Source organism: Rattus norvegicus, chromosome 5, assembly GCF_021556685.1.
Source record: "Rattus norvegicus strain SHRSP/BbbUtx chromosome 5, alternate assembly SHRSP_T2T, whole genome shotgun sequence".
NCBI lineage: Eukaryota > Metazoa > Chordata > Mammalia > Rodentia > Muridae > Rattus > Rattus norvegicus.
In genome coordinates, this window is record NC_141538.1 from 120995741 (window position 1) to 121014048 (window position 18308).

The window sequence follows — 18308 nt, forward strand, 5'->3', positions numbered from 1 at the left end:
GTTAGGACAGTGGCTCCATCCTTATTAATTATTCATTTATTAATTCATTAAAAAGAAAAATGCAAATTGAGATGGTTATTTGCATAGTGTTGAAGAAAGACTTTCTTTCTCACCTTCCTCTGCTTTCTCCTGTTTTTCCCGCTGCTCACTGCCCTCATCCAGCAATACCATACTTAATTATGTCTCACTTCCACATGGAGGCCTAAGATTTCTTCTCCGCTGATGCCTTCTATTTGGAGTATCTCTCCCCGCAAAGCAGAACCTTTACTAGTACCCTGAGTTCAGTCTTGGCCTGAGTCAAAAGGATGCCTGTGAGGTAGGTACTTAAGCTCAGGTCCCTGGAGCTGAGTCCTGCCCTGTCTGGACAGCACCTCTGGAACCTTGAGCATCATGACTGGACCCCTTTGTATACCAGTTGTATCTGTTCAATAGCAGCTGCCTCCCAAAGAGGTCTGGAGTCACTCGTGAGTTCAGACACTCTGTCAATATGTGTAAATGCTTCTAATGCCTCCTAGCACACAGACATGCCCATAAGACTTGGAATTGCCCTTTCTGCTTAAGGCTTGGGTTCCTTTCACAGATGGAAAACCTCTCCTTGGAACCAGCAGGGGGAGGAGTCGGGAAGATCTTGATGGGGTTCTTCCCCTCTCAGAATGTGTTGCTCTGGTCATAACACTACCTTCCTTGCAAAGCTGTTTTCCATTGAGTTTCTTGAATGATACCACATATTTAAAAGTTTAGCATATGAACATTCAAAAAACATTAGTTCCTGAAGAGTGGGGAATATGCCCTGCCCCAGCATTCCACAGGATGAAAATAATATCTGGCAGAAATATGTAAGAAATGTAAATTTATCTCAAGTTAGAAAATAACACATAGCTGGCCACATGTATCTAGTATCATTTATCTGCAGCTTGCTCTCTCTACCTGTCTTTAGCCTAGCACGGTATCCCACAAGGATGGCATGAATCCAGCATACATATGAACTGTCCCTTCTGTGCCATCACCTGTGTTCTACATGTTGATTCTGTCTCTGTCCCATGCTGTTCAGATTTATCTGATCATGGGGAAGTACCCAAGATAAGGGCATTGGAATAGGCATCCCTGATGCTTAATGTAGTGCACAGCACGTAGTAGGTACTCAGTTAATTTCGCTGAAAAAATGCATGTGTATTTTGTCTCCCTGTTTCATATTAGAATTAAATAAAATTAATTTTAGAAAAAAATGAAATTTGATGTCTATTATATAGATAGAGACCATGGTTCTGTTTGGGGGGATTCTAGAGTATAGTCTATAAACAGGGATTTAAAACTGAAAATATGACTGTCATAAATATTTTATGCAAATTCTAAACTCTTACATGTATTTGGTTACTGTTAATATATACTCAGTATCGTAATCAGCTCACAAATATTCACTAATTAATCATGTGATTTGGTGTTCACTTCTAAAGCCTTTTTACCACTACCTTGACTGTTTAGTGGCATATTCATAAATGCCTTATTTCTAAGACATGGGAAAGCAAATGAATCTAGCATCCAATCTGTAGTTTGTAGTTATTTTCTCAAGAGAGATGGTGAGCACAAAAAGTCAAAAGTGACAAAGACTGTTCTTAAGGTGCTCTTAGTATGTACACGTAAAACTACTGTACACTAGACCGAATGGTTATGTACCTCACAATGGAAACAATCTCTACCCAGAGTCTAAGCTCTGACAGCCAGCAAGCTATCTAAGCTATTAATTCTGGTCGAGCTTTACCTTCAATATATAGTCTCCTAAAAGTATGTGGCTCGTGTGCACACACAGCAGATGCTACAGTTCGAATCTTACCTGTTCCCCAAAGATCAGGTATCCCACTTGGTTTTCATAAGCATGATACAAACTAGAGTTATCTGGGAAGAGAAACCTTCACTGGAAAATGTCCCCATCAGATTGCCCATCGGTACATCTGTGGGCAACCTACCTTCTTGACAGTTAATTGTTAGAGGAGGGCCTGTGGAGCGGTACCAACCCTGGTCAGGTGGCCCTTGGTGAGAAAAGAAAGCAGCTTAACAAACCATGAGGAGCAAGCCAGTAAGCAGCACTTCTCCATGGCTTCTGCCTCAGTTCCTGTCTCCAGGTTCCGGCCTTGAGTCCCTGCTTTCCCTTCCCCTGATGACAGACCATAATTTATAAGCCAAATAAACCCTCTCCTCTGCAAGTTGCTTTTGGTCCTGGTATTTTATCACAGCAACAGTAAAGCACGGTAGACCATGCTAAGGGCTTGGTCTGAGATGCTGCCAGGATTTGGTGGAATCTTCAGGAGGTGGGGCCTCATGAAAGGAAGAATATCATTGGGGCATGCTTTTGGAAAGAACTGTGAGACCCCAGTCCATTCTTCTTTTTGTTCTCTGACTACCATGAAGTAGGCAGCTTTGTTTACTGCTATAATGTCCTGCCTGGTCAAAGACTCAAAGTGATAGGTCCAAACAACCATAGACTAAAACCATGATTCACAAAGAAACCTTTTCCCCCCATCTTTATTAAATTGTATATTTCTTATTTAAATTTCAAATGTTATTCCATTTCCTGGTTTCCAGTTCAACATCCCCCTAAACTCTCGCCTCCCCTTCTATATGGGTGTTCCCCTTTCCATCCTCTCCCCATTACTGCCCTCCTTCCAAGAATCCCATTCACTGGGGGTCCACCTTCGTAGGACCAAGGGTTTCCCCTTCCACTGGTGCCCTTACTAGGCTATTCATTGCTATCTATGCAGTTGGAGCCCAGGGTCAGTCCATATATAGTCTTTGGGTAGTGGCTTAGTCCCTGGAAGCTCTGGTTGCTTGGCATTGTTGTTCATATGGAGTCTTGAGCCCCTTCAGCTCTTTCAGTTCTTTCTAAGATTCCTTCAACAGGGGTCCCGTTCTCAGTTCAGTGGTCTGCTGCTGGCATTCGCCTATGTATTTGCCATATTCAGGCTGTGTCTCTCAGGAAAGATCTACATCCAGTTCCTGTCAGCCTGCACTTCTTTGCTTCATCTATCTTATCTAGTTTGGTGGTGGTATATGTATGGGCCACATGTGGGGCAGAATCTGAATGGGCGTTCCTTCAGCCTCAGTTCTAAACTTTGCCTCCCTATCCCCTCCTAAAGGTATTCTTGTTTCCTTTTAAAGAAGGAGTGAAGCATCTGCATTTTGGTCATCCTTCTTGAGTTTCATGTGTTCTGTGCATCTAGGGTAATTCAAGCGTTTGGGCTAATATCTACTTATCAATGAGTGCATACCATGTGTGTTTTTCTGTGATTGGGTTACCTCACTCAGGGTGATATTTTCCAGTTCCAACCATTTGCCTACGAATTTCATAAAGTCGTTGTTTTTGATAGCTGAGTAATATTCCATTGTGTAGATGTACCACATTTTCTGTATCGATTCCTATGTTGAAGGGCATCTGGGTTCTTTCCAGCTTCTGGCTACTATAAATAAAGTTGCTATGAACATAGTGGAGCACGTGTCTTTGTTATATGTTGGGGCATCTTTTGGGTATATGCCCAAGAGAGGTATAGCTGGATCCTCGGGCAGTTCAATGTCCAATTTTCTGAGGAACCTCCAGACTGATTTCCAGAATGGTTGTACCAGTCTGCAATCCCACCAACAATGGAGGAGTGTTCCTCTTTCTCCACATCCTTGCCAGCGTCTGCTGTCGCCGGACTTTTTGATCTTAGCCATTCTGACTGGTGTGAGGTGGAATCTCAGGGTTGTTTTGATTTGCATTTCCCTTATGACTAAAGATGTTGAACATTTCTTTAGGTGCTTCTCAGCCATTCCACGTTCCTCAGCTGTGAATTCTTTGTTTAGCTCTGAACCCCATTTTAATAGGGTTATTTGTCTCCCTGCAGTCTAACTTCGTGAGTTCTTTGTATATTTTGGATATAAACCCTCTATCAGTTGTAGGATTCATAAAGATCTTTTCCCAATCTGTTGGTTGTCGTTTTGTCCTAACAACAGTATCCTTTGCCTTACAGAAGCTTTGCAGTTTTATGAGATCCCATTTGTCAATTCTTGTTCTCAGAGCATATGCCATTGGTGTTTTGTTCAGGAAATTTTCTCCAGTGCCCATGTGTTCAAGATTCTTCCCCATTTTTTCTTCTATTAGTTTGAGTGTACCTGGTTCGGTGTGGAGGTCTTCATCCACTTGGACTTAAGCTTTGTACAGGGTGATAAGAATGGATCGATCTGCATTCTTCTACATGCTGACCTCCAGTTGAACCAGCACCATTTGCTGAAAGTGCTACCTTTTTTTCCATTGGATGGTTTTGGCTCCTTTGTCAAAAATCAAGTGACCATAGGTGTGTGGGTTCATTTCTGGGTCTTCAATTCTATTCCACTGATCTATCTGCCTGTCTCTGTACCAATATCATACAGTTTTTATCACTATTGCTCTGTAATACTGCTTTAGTTCAGGGATAGTGATTTCCCCCAGAAGTCCTTTTATTGTTGAGGATAGTTTTAGCTATCCCAGGTTTTTTGTTATTCCAGATGAATTTGCAAATTGTTCTAACTCTATGAAGAATTGGATTGGAATTTTGATGGGGATTGCATTGAATCTGTAGATTGCTTTTGGTAAAATGGCCATTTTTACTATATTAATCCTGCCAATCCATGAGCATGGAAGATCTTTCCATCTTCTGAGATCTTCTTCAATTTCTTTCTTCAGAGGCTTGAAGTTCTTATCATACAGATCTTTCACTTGCTTGATTATAGTCACACCGAGGTATTTTATATTATTTGGGACTATTATGAAGGGTGTCATTTCCCTAATTTCTTTCTCAGCTTTTTTCTCTTTTGTGTAGAGGAAGGCAACTGATTTATTTGAGTTAATTTTATACCCAGCCACTTTTTATCAGGTTTAGTAGTTCTCTGGTGGAACTTTTGGGATCATTTAAATATACTATCATATCATCTGCAAATAGTAATATTTTGACTTCTTCCTTTCCAATCTATATCCCTTTGATCTCCTTTTGCTGTCTGATTGCTCTGGCTACTTATTGAATAAGTAGGGAGAGAGTGGGCAGCCTTGTCTAGTACCTGATTTTAGTGGATTGCTTCAAGTTTCTGTCCATTTAGTTTAATGTTAGCTACTGGTTTTCTGTATATGGCTTTTACTATGCTTAGGTATGTGTCTTGAATTCCTGTTATTTCCAAGACTTTTATCATAAAGGGGTGTTGAATTTTGTCAAATGCTTTCTCAGCATCTAATGAAATGATCATGTGGTTTTGTTCTTTCAGTTTGTTTATATAATGGATGACGTTGATGGTTTTCCGTATATTAAACCATCCCTGCATGCCTGGGATGAAGCCTACTTGATCATGGTGGATGATTGTTTTGATGTGCTCTTGGATTCGGTTTGCCAGAATTTTATTGAGTATTTTTGTGTCGATATTCATAAGGGAAATTGGTCTGAAGTTGTCTTTCTTTGTTGGGTCTTTGTGTGGTTTAGGTGTAAGAGTAATTGTGGCTTCATAGAAGGTATACGGTAGTGATCCATCTGTTTCAATTTTGTGGAATAGTTTGGATAGTATTGGTATGAGGTCTTCTATGAAGGTCTGATAGAATTCTGCACTAAACCGGTCTGGACCTGGGCTCTTTTTGGTTGGGAGACCTTTAATGACTGCTTCTATTTCTTTAGGAGTTATGGGGTTGTTTAACTGGTTTATCTGTTCCTGATTTAACTTCGGTACCTGGTATCTGTCTAGGAAATTGTTCATTTCCTCCAGATTTTCAAGTTTTGTTGAATATAGGCTTTTGTAGTAGGATCTGATGATTTTTTTAAAATTTCCTGTGACTCTGTTGTTATGTCTCCCTTTTCATTTCTGATTTTGTTAATTTGGACACACTCTCTGTGCCCTCTGGTAAGTCTGGCTAAGGGTTTATCTATCTTGTTGATTTTCTCAAAGAACCAGCTTTTGGTTCTGTTGATTCTTTGTATAATCCTTTTTGTTTCTACTTGGTTGATTTCCAACACTGATTTTGATTATTTCCTGCCTTCTACTACTCCTGGGTGTATTTGCTTCTTTTTGTTCTAGAGCTTTTAGGTATGTTGTCAAGCTGCTGACATTTCTGACAGTGGCTTGTCCATCCTATAGGCCTGTGTGTCAGGAGTGCTATAGACCTGTTTTCCTGTTTTCTTTCAGCCAGTTATCAGAACAGAGTGTTCTGCTTTCAGGAGTGTAGTCTTTCAGTTGTTCTGTGGGCATGTGTCTTGAGTCTACCAGGCAGGTCACTTGGAGCAGAAAAATTGGTCTTACCTCTGATCTCGGGCCTGAAGTTGTTCCTCAGGGCTAGGTTTCAGCTCTCCATGAGGGCAGCAACCAGAAGGGCCTGCCCCTCCTTCTGGGTCCCTTAGCGCATGGGCCCTGATGGATCTAGATGTTTTCCTCTAGAGTCAGAAATGTGGGCATAGAGTAGTCTCCTCTGGTTTCCCAGGTGTGTCTGCTCCTCTGAATGTCTAGCTCTCCCCTCCATGGGATTTGGGTGCAGGGAGCTGTTGACCAGTTCCGTTCAGATCGGGGCACAGTCTGGACCCCCGTTTTGATTACCTCAGGTATTTTGTTTCTGACAGAAGCTAAGAAAGACGTACAGAAGGAACAGGAAGTAGCTTGGAGGATTAGTATTCTCTCACTAGGCATTCCCCCTTATTCCTGATGTGCATTGGATCTGGCAGGCAGAACTGCAAGTGTAGCACAGAATGATATGGATCAGCATCCTACAGAGCCGCAGCTTACTTGATCCACATCTATCCCCCAGCCCACCCCCATGCACAGCATCGAGCCTAAGCTCCTCACCTCCACTTTCCACTGGGTTACCACTTCTGACACTCTCATCTAGAGAACGCTATAGAAGCGTTTTTTCTAATTTACCTGTTTAAAAAAAATAAGCCACAGAGATCAACCAAATTGTGTTGATAAGCTCAAACCTTATCTGAAAATTAAAACATCTAGTTCTACTTGCCTACCAGCATGTACTTCCTGAAGATTTAAAGTTTCGGTCAGGGCACATATCCTGTCTGCGTACAGGCAAGAGCATATTCCATCCACCTTGAAGGAAAGGGATTTGCAAGTGTGTGCATCATCAAGACTGACTTTTCATTTCACTTCAGTCTATTGAAAAGGAGAGGGACCCCTGTGTCCTGCCAAGTATCACTGTGAACCTTTCTTGTACTTACAGAGCACACTGTGGACTCAGCTGTCTTGTATTTTGATGTATGAAGTTAGTATGTATTGTGCTTACATATGATTTTAACTGTTTTGGGAGTTCCCCCCCCTTTTGTTTTTGGTTGTGTGTATTTAAACACATAAACCACACATCATCTTTGTCTTGAAATAGCTGGTTCCTTTTTCCTCCAGTTACATAGAAACACATTCATTTAACACACATAGAGTGTGTATGTTTGTGCTGTTGTTTTGGAGTGATTTGATCTAAATATCATTCTTATAGGTTTACTTAATTACACAGTGATGTATTTTTAAGGAAATGTAGCCTTTTTATTCCCTAAAGATTAGACCTCGAGTGCCATCTTGTGTTTAAAGAGGGAATTGGCATTGGTGTAGACAATTGCTCAGATTCTAAAATATAGATAAGGAAATAAAAGAAAAAAGAAAGAAAAAAAAGGAAAAAAAAAACAGAATCAAGAAAGGGAGAAAAAACCTTTTTAAAAAAATTAGTTCTTCCAGGCATAGTGGCACACATACACAGTTCCTGCCCTTGGGATGTGGGGACCAGAGAGTCAAGAATTCAAGGCCAGTGTCAGCTTCTTCATGAGTTGGAGTCATGTGCTGCAAAATCCAAGTGTCAGGACACTTGCCTAGCTTTTCCAAGGCCCTGGGTGTGACTTACAGCCCACAAAACAGAGAGAGGCAAGGAAAGTTGAAGAGGAAAACCTTTCCTTCAGGCCAGCATATCTCTCTCTCTCTATCTCTCTCTCTCTCTCTCTCTCTCTCTCTCTCTCTCTCTCTTCTTTCTTTCTTTCTTTCTTTTTTTTTTCAGAGCTGGGGACCGAACCCAGGGCCTTGTGCTTGTTAGGCAAGCCAGCATCTCTCTCTTTAGATGCTCTTCGAGACCTGGGGAACTACGTACGGTATGATGCATCCACTCAACTCTAATCCTCTTTCCCTTGATTTCCTTCTGACACCTGATGGCGTTCAGTCACCCCTAACGCCTTCCATTGATCTGTGAAACTGTCCCAGGAATTGGAAAGTATCAGCATGTTCTAAAACTGTAGAAAAAGGATTTTAAGACAATGATAAAGTTTAAGCTCTCTAAGGTTACAGATTTCATAACAGCTGAGATTTGAATCTTGGCCTGCAGCATCCCAGCCAGGCACCAGTGCAGACTCTGAGGGCCCAGGGCAGGGCCGGAGCTGGAAGAAGGTATGATTCCAAAAAGGTGGAGGCAGAAGTGGATTGCAGCTCATTCTCTAACTCACCTCTTAGAGCAGGCTTTTCCTGTCATGTGACAGAGCTCCATCTCAGAAGAGGGTTGCGATTCTCCTCTGTGCCCTGTGCCCCCTTCAAGATAAAGATATCCAGTTCTGTAAACGCCTTCTAATAGATTCTTAATTTCTTTCTGGTCTTCTTGTGGAGGTAACTGCTTTCACCAGTGCCCTGTGGCTCGGTGGTTGTGGCAGAGGATTTGGTAGACCCTGACCCAAACAACATAGCTCCTCTTAGAGCCGCAAAGGAGTCCCTTCTGTCCCTGTGTGATTCTGCTCCCAGTCTGAAGAGCTCTGGCCTGCTCTGGTCTCTCTCCTTTTCTTTCCCCCCTCCTTCACAACTTCTTTTTCTCCCTCCTACTCCTTGAGATGCAAGGAAGGAAGAGTCTGTTCCCTTAAGCATATTAAACTGTATTTTAGTAGGAGAATGAGAAAGAACATGAGAAATCTCATTAAAGCACGTTGCCAAAGTTGGGGTTTTCATGGAAGGACAAAAATAATTTCATGATTCTCACTATGTGCATAAGCCTACTTTTCAGGAGCTTGTTGCAATTTACGGTGATCATGAAATTATGTAAGAATTCCTAAATAAGCAAGTGTTAAGGGTTTTTTCTTTTATGTTATTTTTTGTCATTATGACCTAATTTGCATTTCTTTAGTGACAGCAAACATTTCGTTATATAATTAGGCTTGGAAACACTGTGTCATTGCGCAGGCTGCCCTTGACCTATCTGGGTCTGACCTTGCTCCCTTGTCTCTCCTGTCTCTGCTTCCCAAGTGCTGCCCCAAAATACAGCTGCAGATGGTCAAATCAAAGAGCAATGGCAGCCAATGGGAAAAGCACTCAGTAGACAAACCCGATGACTTCAGTTCCATCCCAGGACTCCATGAAAGCAGCTGTTGCTGGGGTGTGCGACTGTAATCCCAGCACTCCTTCAGGGAGCCTGCAGGCAGAGATGGGAGGATTGTCCAGGTTTTAGGACAGTTAATTTGGAGCAGCAGAAACAAGAATCAACAAGGTAGAAGGTAGAAGGTGTTGTTGTCTGACCTGTACCTCTGTTGTGTACGTTATATATACCTCATGCACACATGTGCACATGAATCATAAACTAGAGGCTTATCAGGAAGAAGAAAAGGTATATATCAATTTTTAGAGTTTTCTGAAGTCATATTTACCCTAAAGAAAGTGAAATCCCAAAGGTTTTCTATGACTCTTGACCAACACAGAGCTGCCTGTTATTTTCATTCACATGACCTTGAGTGGAGAGACCTTATGATACAAGAGACCCTGGATGGCTGGGTCGGTTAGCACAAGCCTATGATCCCAGAATTTGAGAAGTGGAGGCACAAAGATCAGGAATTTTAGGACATTCACAGCTACATAAAGTTCAAAGCCAGCCTGGGCTCCATCAATCAGACCTTGTCAGAGAGAGAGAATGAACATTGGCTAGACTTAAGAAAGGTCGTGTCTATTCCCCAGGAAGCAGCTATCCCGGAACCATGGAAACCTAAAACGAGCCATGGAAGCTTAAGCTGAGTCAAAGGTACCAAATTACATGTCATAACAAAGCACAACCACATCTGAAGGAAGATAAGAAAGTCCAGAAAGCTCCTCCCATACAAAAGGACTTACTATGAACATGAGCAGGAGATTTGAACCTAGAGCAGCCGTCAATGGCGTTACTGATGCAGTTAACACATAGGAAGCAGCAATATCCACATCAGTCACAGGTGCCAACTCAAAACGGACTTAGTAACAATCCTGTGGAGGTTCTCTTTGTCTCATAATGCCTTGCCTGGGCTTTTTCTAACTTCACTGATCTGTTGCTTACAAATTATGGTTTCTGGTGTTGTGGTTTTATGAGTTTTCTGTGCATGTGTACAGACTTCTCATGATATTTCTTTGTTTTGTTTTCCCCTCTGCTTGTTTTGTTCCCTTCTGGTTTGTTTTCTTATTTGCCTGTTTGTTTTCTAGAGGGAGAAAGGGAGAGGGAGAGGGAGAAAGGGAGAAAGGGAGAAAGGGAGAAAGGGAGAGAGACAGGGAGAGAGACATGGAGAGAGACAGGGAGAGACAGGGAGGAGGGAGAGAGGGGGAGAGAGGGAGAGAGAGAGAGAGGGAGAGAGAGAGAGAGAGAGAGAGAGAGAGAGAGAGAGAGAGAGAGAGAGGTGAAACTAAATAGATGGGAAGGCGAGGAGGACTTGGGAAGGGAAAACCATAAAAAATATGTTGTATGAGGTGAAATTTTATTTTCAATTAAAATAAAACCATGAGATGATGAGGAAATAAATAGATGTGCAAAAGAACAGAGACTACCTATACATAAACATAAATCAACATGGTAAAAATGCACACTGTATGCAGTGTATATTTGAAATCCCAGCAGTTGGGAGGCTGAGGCAGGGAATTCTGAGTTTAAAATTAAGATGGATTAAATAAATCTTGTCTCCAAAAAATTTACATGTACATATTAAACTTTATTGATACATTAAAATGCATATATAATCATGTATTTATAACTTGAAATTCCATTAAAATTCATATTTTATACATACTCACACCCACTCTTCTATGGGAAGACTAGAAAATCATTGCAGAAGAAATCTTCAGCCCGGTCAACAGAATGAATTCCAGGAAAACCTAGACCACAGAAAAACCCTGCCTCAAAAAAACCAAAATAGACAAAGGCTTGTGGGGCAGCTCGATGGCAGAGCACAAATGCAACATCCAGGAGGCACTGGGTTTGAGCCTCAGTACCACAGGGAAAAAAGGAAAGAAAACAAATGGATCATCTAAATAATTACATACCCAATAAACTGACCATAGGCCTAAAAATAAAATCTGTACAATGCACTAAGCTCAGATTGTTTCCGGGGAGAATGGTGTTCTACACACTTAGGACAACAATTGCAATGTGCACAAAATCTTTCAGAGAGCAGATTAGGAAGGAGTAGCTCCTGGCACCTGTAAGGTGTTAGCTGAGTGCAAAGGGGAGTTCAGTATGACTCCTACATCAATACAGCTAAAAGGAGCAAAGAGTCGGGCTTGATGGCACTCCCCTGTGATCTCAGGACTTGGGAGACTGAGCTAGGAGGCCAGCCTGGGCTACAGAGTACATAAAAAAAATCGATGTCAAAAACAAACGAACAAAACAAAACAAAGGACAGAGGTGTGGAGACCTTCCTCAACTTAATAAAGCACATCCATAAAGAATCAGCATCAAACACAAGGGTGAAGCCCAAATGCCTCATGTCTGTGCAGCTTGATTTTCATTAACAACTTTTCCACTAAAAGTTGCTTTCTGTGATTGTTGTTGTTGTTGTTGTCGTTGTTTAACATGGTTCATTCCAAAATGTGATCATCGCCAAACTTTTTATCAAGAATTTCCCCTCTGTACTGATCCCTCAGATATTCTTGGTACCTTGACTCAGGCTCTCCATCATCATTCCCAGCTCGTTCCGTGTATTTCCAGAAGTTGAGAATTTTCTGTTAAAACCTCTCCCCTGATGTCGTGGGTTGAATGGAGACCCCCCCTTTCTCTATTCTCATCCTTCCCCTGGCTGCATCTCAGCCAAAGACCTTGTTTCAGATTGTTTCAGAAGCAATGTCTGCTGATGTAGCTAGTTACAGCAAACCCACAACAAACTGAGGGGTGTCCTACATCCAATACTCTGGTCTCGTGAGAAGGGAGTCGGACACAGTGGTGTACACCTGGAATCCCGGCATTCAGGAGACTGACGAAGGACTAGATGGAATTTGAGGCATGCCTGAAACTTGCTGAGAGAGAGAGAGAGAGAGAGAGAGAGAGAGAGAGAGAGAGAGCAGAGAGCAGAGACATGTCAGGGAAAGTTGTGTAACAGAGTGGACACAGAGGTTGGAATGAGTTATGAGTCAAAGGACGCCAAGGGTTGCTAGAAGCCAGTGGAAGCTGACCAGAAGCAAAAGAGGATTCTTTTGGATTCTTGCCTGGAACCTTCAGGGTTCGAACCCAGACCTCCACCCCCTCAAGCTGTATGAGGATAAATATCTGCCGTAGAAGTCCTTTTAGCCATGGTTCAGTTATCCAAAGTCAACCACAGTCTAAAAATGTTAAGTAGAAAAAATAACACTTCTTCAAATACATGCGCTCTGAGCAGATGAGTAGATGGTAGAATCTGATAGCCTGCCTTCCCATCCAGAGTGAGACCTGGCCCTTAGGCCACCACTTCACACACAATCCAATGTCACTCAGTAGCTGGGTCATCAGTCACTGTTAGAGTATTTCAGGAAGTCCTTGTCTTCCTTAATAGTAACTTCCAAAGCACACAGATAATGGTGTGGTAATTTGGACATGCCAAAGAAGCATTAGACTGCTTCCTATAAGGATGGTTTCTGGCTTAATCAGCACGGGAAAACCATGTGGAGGTTACCAGGGTTGGATCTTGTATTTGTGAAGAGAGGAAAGAAGTGTGTCTTAGTGTCATTGCTCCTCGCTGTACAAGTCAGGGTGACAAGTCAAGACACAAATGTATTGAATGTAGAAGCTGTACATGTAGGGCCTGGCCCTGGCCTTGGTTTCAGGCATCCACTGGGGGTCCAGGACATATGTAGGATCAGGGCAAAGGGGACATTTCTAGACACCAAGCTTGTGGTCATTTCTCATAGTGGCCCTTGCTATGCTATGCAGGATGCTGTTTTTACCTTTATAATATGACAGCATTTACCATGTTATTTACTCCTGCTCCTCTAGAAAGCACACATTGAAGTAATATCATTGCTGGTCAGCGCTGAGCGATGCCACGTCCCAAGACCATCCTTCCCGGCCCATGTTCTGTATTTCTGCTCCATTCAACCTATTCGGTTTATTGTCCTCAAATGAAATGCTCTTTCCACAATCTATAGATGTCTCTCTTCTTCTATTTTGCAGGTTTGTGCTCTCAAAGTGGCAGAACATTAGAAAGAAAATGACTCAGGAGAGCAAGGAGCCCTCCGACAAAGAGGAGGTTCTCTACCCATCTCCAAGTAAGTTGATTCAGTTTTTTTCTTTTATATACAAGCAGTTATTTATAGTAATAAACTTAAATTATTGCTCAGCTCAAATAAGTTTGAGTACATGAGGTACAAGTGTGCTTCAACTCTACCAAAAACAGTTCAATAAGCCAATTACAGAGGAATTGAAGACTTCTAAATTGAACTACTTTTTATATTTCCAAGCTTACTGTGCTTCTTGATATATTAATACACAACTTGAAAAGTTAAGACTAAAGTTTTAAACTGTGAGAAAAGTAGCCAGAACCAAAAATGCTTGGATACTGACTCCTGGTATTCATTGTAGATGCAGACATACAGGCAACACGGTTGAAAGGGAAAACACTGTTAGCCATAAGTTTAGGTGTTTACAAATTAGTGTTTGTCAGTGAAAATGTGTGTAGTGGGGAAAATGAAAGGCCACGAGAGGTAAGAGAGCTGGTGACTAAAACATAAGTCACCTAGGAAGGAGGAGACAGCTGGGCAGGTAAGGTCACAGGGCTTAGGACCAGACTCCACACTGTCAGCTCAGCAGTGAGCTCCTTCCTCTCAGCTAGGGCTGTGTCCCCAGAGGCTTCCTTCTATTGACTGCTCCGCCCCACAGGAGTCCCATGATTATGTGCTCAATGTATGTCAGGATTGTGTGTAGACTGGAAGGCACTGAAAAGCACAATCCAAGTTGCTGCTGCCAAGTGTTTGTTAAACAGTCTCAGTATATGGATGCCAGACACAACAGCAAGCTTCACTCCCCAGTTCTCCAAGGACCCCACACCACCTCCCATTCTCCCCCACTGCCTCTCACTGTCCTCACTTCCTTTGTCTTGAGTCAGTACCTCCTCCTCCTCTTCCTCCTCCTCCTCCTCCTCTTCCTCCTCCTCCTCTTACTCCTCCTCCTCCTCTCAGTACACTCAGAGTTTCTCCTTTGAGTGACCCTCCATCCTGTCACCTCCTTTTATGACTGCCCACATACTAAAGGACTCATAAGGGCTGAGAAGACGGGAAGACACAGTCCCTCCAGCCTTCTCTGCTTTTTTCCTGAGGTCTCTAACCCTTCTCTCAGTCTCCGCCTTCCAGCAGTGCCACCATTTTGGAGTGGAGATGAGTTCACTTGTTGAAGTCAGTAGGTATCGTGTCTGTCCTGTGGTGTCTGCCTGTCCATATGGTCATACCTTGTCAGACTGGCCCCTGCAGCTCACATCTACTGCTGTGAGCAGATTTCAAAGCCTTTTATCACTTTCTCATTTCCTTTGCAGTGAAACTGAGGCTCTTTGGTTTTCCCATATCTGTCTATCATTTTTTTAATGACACCTCTTACCCTTGTCCCTCCATCTAATGGGTCACATCTCTTTGTTCTCTGCATTATTTTAATGTTTAGAAAAGCACATTGTTTCTTCACATTCCACTCCAAACACAATTCCCTCCTCTTAACACTCCAGCATAGAGGCATCTTTTTCCATACAATTCAGATACAGGATGAGCATCCCTAAAGCTAGAAAAGCTCCAGAACTTTTGAGTGTCAATATGTCGTCAGATATAAAAGTGTTTAACACATTGAATGAAATTACCTTTATGTACTCATCCTCCCCCCAAGTACAAGTAAGTTTTGTGTTTAAACTTGGGCCATCACAAGATATTTCATGATGTATAGGTAGATATTCCAAAAATCCAAAAACCTCTGGAAGTTCTCCAAGAGCTCTCACAGCATGTCTCTCTTGGCCTTGCAATCCTAGAGTTTCCGTTGCTGCATAACAAACAAATTATCACAACACACACTTAACTATTTCACAGTTTCTGCGTGCCAGGACTTTCAGAATATCTTAGCCAATCTCCTGCTCGCAGTGTCATAAGGCTTGTGATAGATAACCTTGAAGCTAAAGCTGGGAAAAATGGACCTTCAGTCTCAGCAAGGTTGCTGGCAGAATATCTCTTCCTATAACGCAACTGTAAGTCAGCACATGTGTTATAAATGTTGGTCAGCTGGACAAGCTAACGAGTAATGAAAAAGTTGAGAGAGAAGGAAAAGTGAGTTTGACAAAGACGGCTGTGAAATGTGTCATTTACAACGTTTTAAATGGGAGGAGGGCTGGAGAGATGACTCCACAGTCAGGAGATCTCACCACTGTTACTATGGCCCTTGTTAGGAGCACCCATGTAAAGCAGCTCACCACCATCTGTAACTCCGACTCCAGGGGATCCAACGTGCTCTTCTGGTTGTACAGCCACTGCATTCACATTCATAAACATAAACACACACATACATGCACGTACACAAAATATTTTCTGCAAAAGGAATGTTTAAAAGGTTGCGTGCCATCATTCAGATGATTGTTAGCATTAGATCTCTCGTTTTTCCCACTAAGTCTCATACATTTCTGTTTTTCATGTTTCCTACCATAGCTGAACTTTCTTCTGAACCTAATGTAGAAGATGAGTCAGGGTTTTATAATGTACCTCAGGAGTGGTCAGAGGAAAGCTTTTCGGAAGAACATGACTCAGAAGAATCCTGGGAAGAGGAAGTGGACAACCTGGTTGCCTGGACCGATGGTCTTGATGAAGAATCTTTGAACTATGAGAACTATGAAAACTTTGAGAACATTGACAACTAACACACAAGGACTTCACATGCTGCCCAGTTACAGTGCAACCTCATGGGGCAGTTTTGGGGGAGGCTCAGAACCTATCTTCTGCTCTCTACCCCGGTTAATCTCATCTTTCTGGAAACACAAAATACAAATATAAGTCAATGAATGTGTTCTTGCTCTGCGTTTCTCAAAACTGAGTGCTTACTGCAATGTTCTGTCAATGCTATTCTGCACATTCCCATAATTCACCGGGTACTGGAACTAAGTTCATTTTTTTTCTTCTCTTTAATTCACATGAGCACACTGTAGCCGTCTTCAGACACACCAGAAGATGGCATCAGACTGCATTGCATATGGTTGTGAGCCACCACATGGTTGCTGAGAATTGAATTCAGTACTGAACTATCTCTCTATTAAGCACCGAGCTATCTCTCTGGCCCTGGAACTAAGTTCCTAACCAGCAACAGTTAGACCAGGAAAAATGCTGAAGGAAGGACAGACATTTCAGAGACTGGAATAACCCAAGTAGAGGGATCTGTGACATTGCCTGTACCTGCCTGGGTTCTTGTGTCTTCTGTAATCAAGGAAGGAGATACCACAACCACTCCAGGTTTCTTACACTCGTATCTAACCATCTCCTTTGTTCTCTGTCTTTTTACTGCTTCAGCTTGTACATAAGCCATGACTATTCTATGACACATGGCTCACAGCCCTCCTTCCTACAGCTTACTCTCTAAGACAGACTTACCAATGGCAGCTGTAACTGCATTCTCTATTCCTTTGGTCCATGTCACAATTTACATGCTGCACAATAGAGCCTATCCTTTGCTTATAATCCACCAAATTTAAGAAGACCAAAAATCACATACTGTATAAACCCAACAATGCTTATTGAGCCTCTCAGCTACATCTTTTCTTAAAATACTGGTTTTTCTTTAATTGTATACATAAATGTTTGTATATGGTATGTACATGTGTGTGTAGTCCCCAGGGAGGCCAAAAGAGAAAGTTGGATCTCCTGGAACTGGAGTTAGAGGCTGCCTGATGTGCGTACTGGGAACTGTTTTCCTGTCCTTTGGAAGAGCACTACATGCACTTCAGGCATCTCTCCAGGCCCTGGGCTATAACTTTCAAAACAATATTCATTGCTATGCCTTCACAGAGACTTATCTAGTGCCTATCTACCAACACATAGCCACACATGCATATAAGTCCAACTCAGAGTCTAACTACAAGGCAATCACCTTTATTTCTACAAAAACTTTACCTTTATTGTTTGGGACACTAATGAGGTAGCTGTGTTCCAGCCAGAGGGATTAAAAGTATGTGCTAAGGCTGAGCCACAACTAGAAAAAACATTTTTTTCAGTAAATAACACAGTCTCAGGGTTCACAGTTGGAGCAAATATCCTGCAACACTATAAATGTATCAGTTAGGGCTGAATACTGTACAGTCAGTTCTGTTCTTTTCATTTTCACTACTTAGAGCTTTCTGTAATGGACTCTGTCAACTGCAAAGAGATAATTTTTGATGAGGGATGAAAGCTACACTTCTCTTTGAGAATAAGGGTAAGTATTTGTATGCAGTTAGGGCATTACAATGGTTCAGGAAAGTGGTTTGTACATACTCTTCTCCAAGTCCCATGATCTCACTAGTTAAAAGGTAGCTGGCTACTTTTTTCTTTTTTTTATTGGATATTTTATGTATTTACATCTCAAATGTAAATACATCTCAAACCTTTCCCGGTTGTCCCCTTCCCCTGCTTCTATGAGGAAGCTCTCCCTCCCACCCACCCACTCCAATCTCACTACCCTGGCATTCCCCTACACTGGGGAATTGAGTCTTCACAGGACCAAGGACTTCTCTTCATACTGATGCCAGACAAGGCCACCCTCTGCTACATATGCAGCTGGAGCCATGGGTCCCCCCATGTGTACTCTTTGGTTGGTGGTTTAGTCCCTGGGAGCTCTGGGGCTTCTGGTTGGTTGATATTGTTGTTCTTCCTATGGGGTTGCAAACATTCAGCTCCTTCAGTCCTTTCTCTACTCCAGTGGGGTCCCTGTGCTCAGTCAGATGGTTAGCTGTAAGCATCCTCATCTGTATTGGTAAGGCTCAGCCAGAGCCTCTCAGGAGACATCCGTATCAGGTTCCTGTCAGCAAGCACTTTTTGGCATCAGCAATAGTGACTGAATTTGATGGCTACATAAGGAATAAATCCCCAGGTAGGGCAGTCTCTGGATGACCTTTCCTTCA

General features: G+C 42.3%; 1 protein-coding gene across 5 annotated transcripts in view; it reads left to right on the forward strand.

Moving 5' to 3' along the window:
* Positions 1–16234, forward strand: part of Ube2u (ubiquitin conjugating enzyme E2 U) — a 67543-nt gene extending 51309 nt beyond the window's left edge. For all 5 annotated transcript variants that reach the window (NM_001431215.1, NM_001431219.1, NM_001431217.1 and 2 more), the window contains 2 exon segments: positions 13373–13467; positions 15871–16234. In NM_001431215.1, the coding sequence (NP_001418144.1) occupies positions 13373–13467; positions 15871–16079 (304 nt within the window). In that variant the 3' untranslated portion in view covers positions 16080–16234.
* The last annotated feature ends 2074 nt before the right edge of the window (positions 16235–18308 follow it).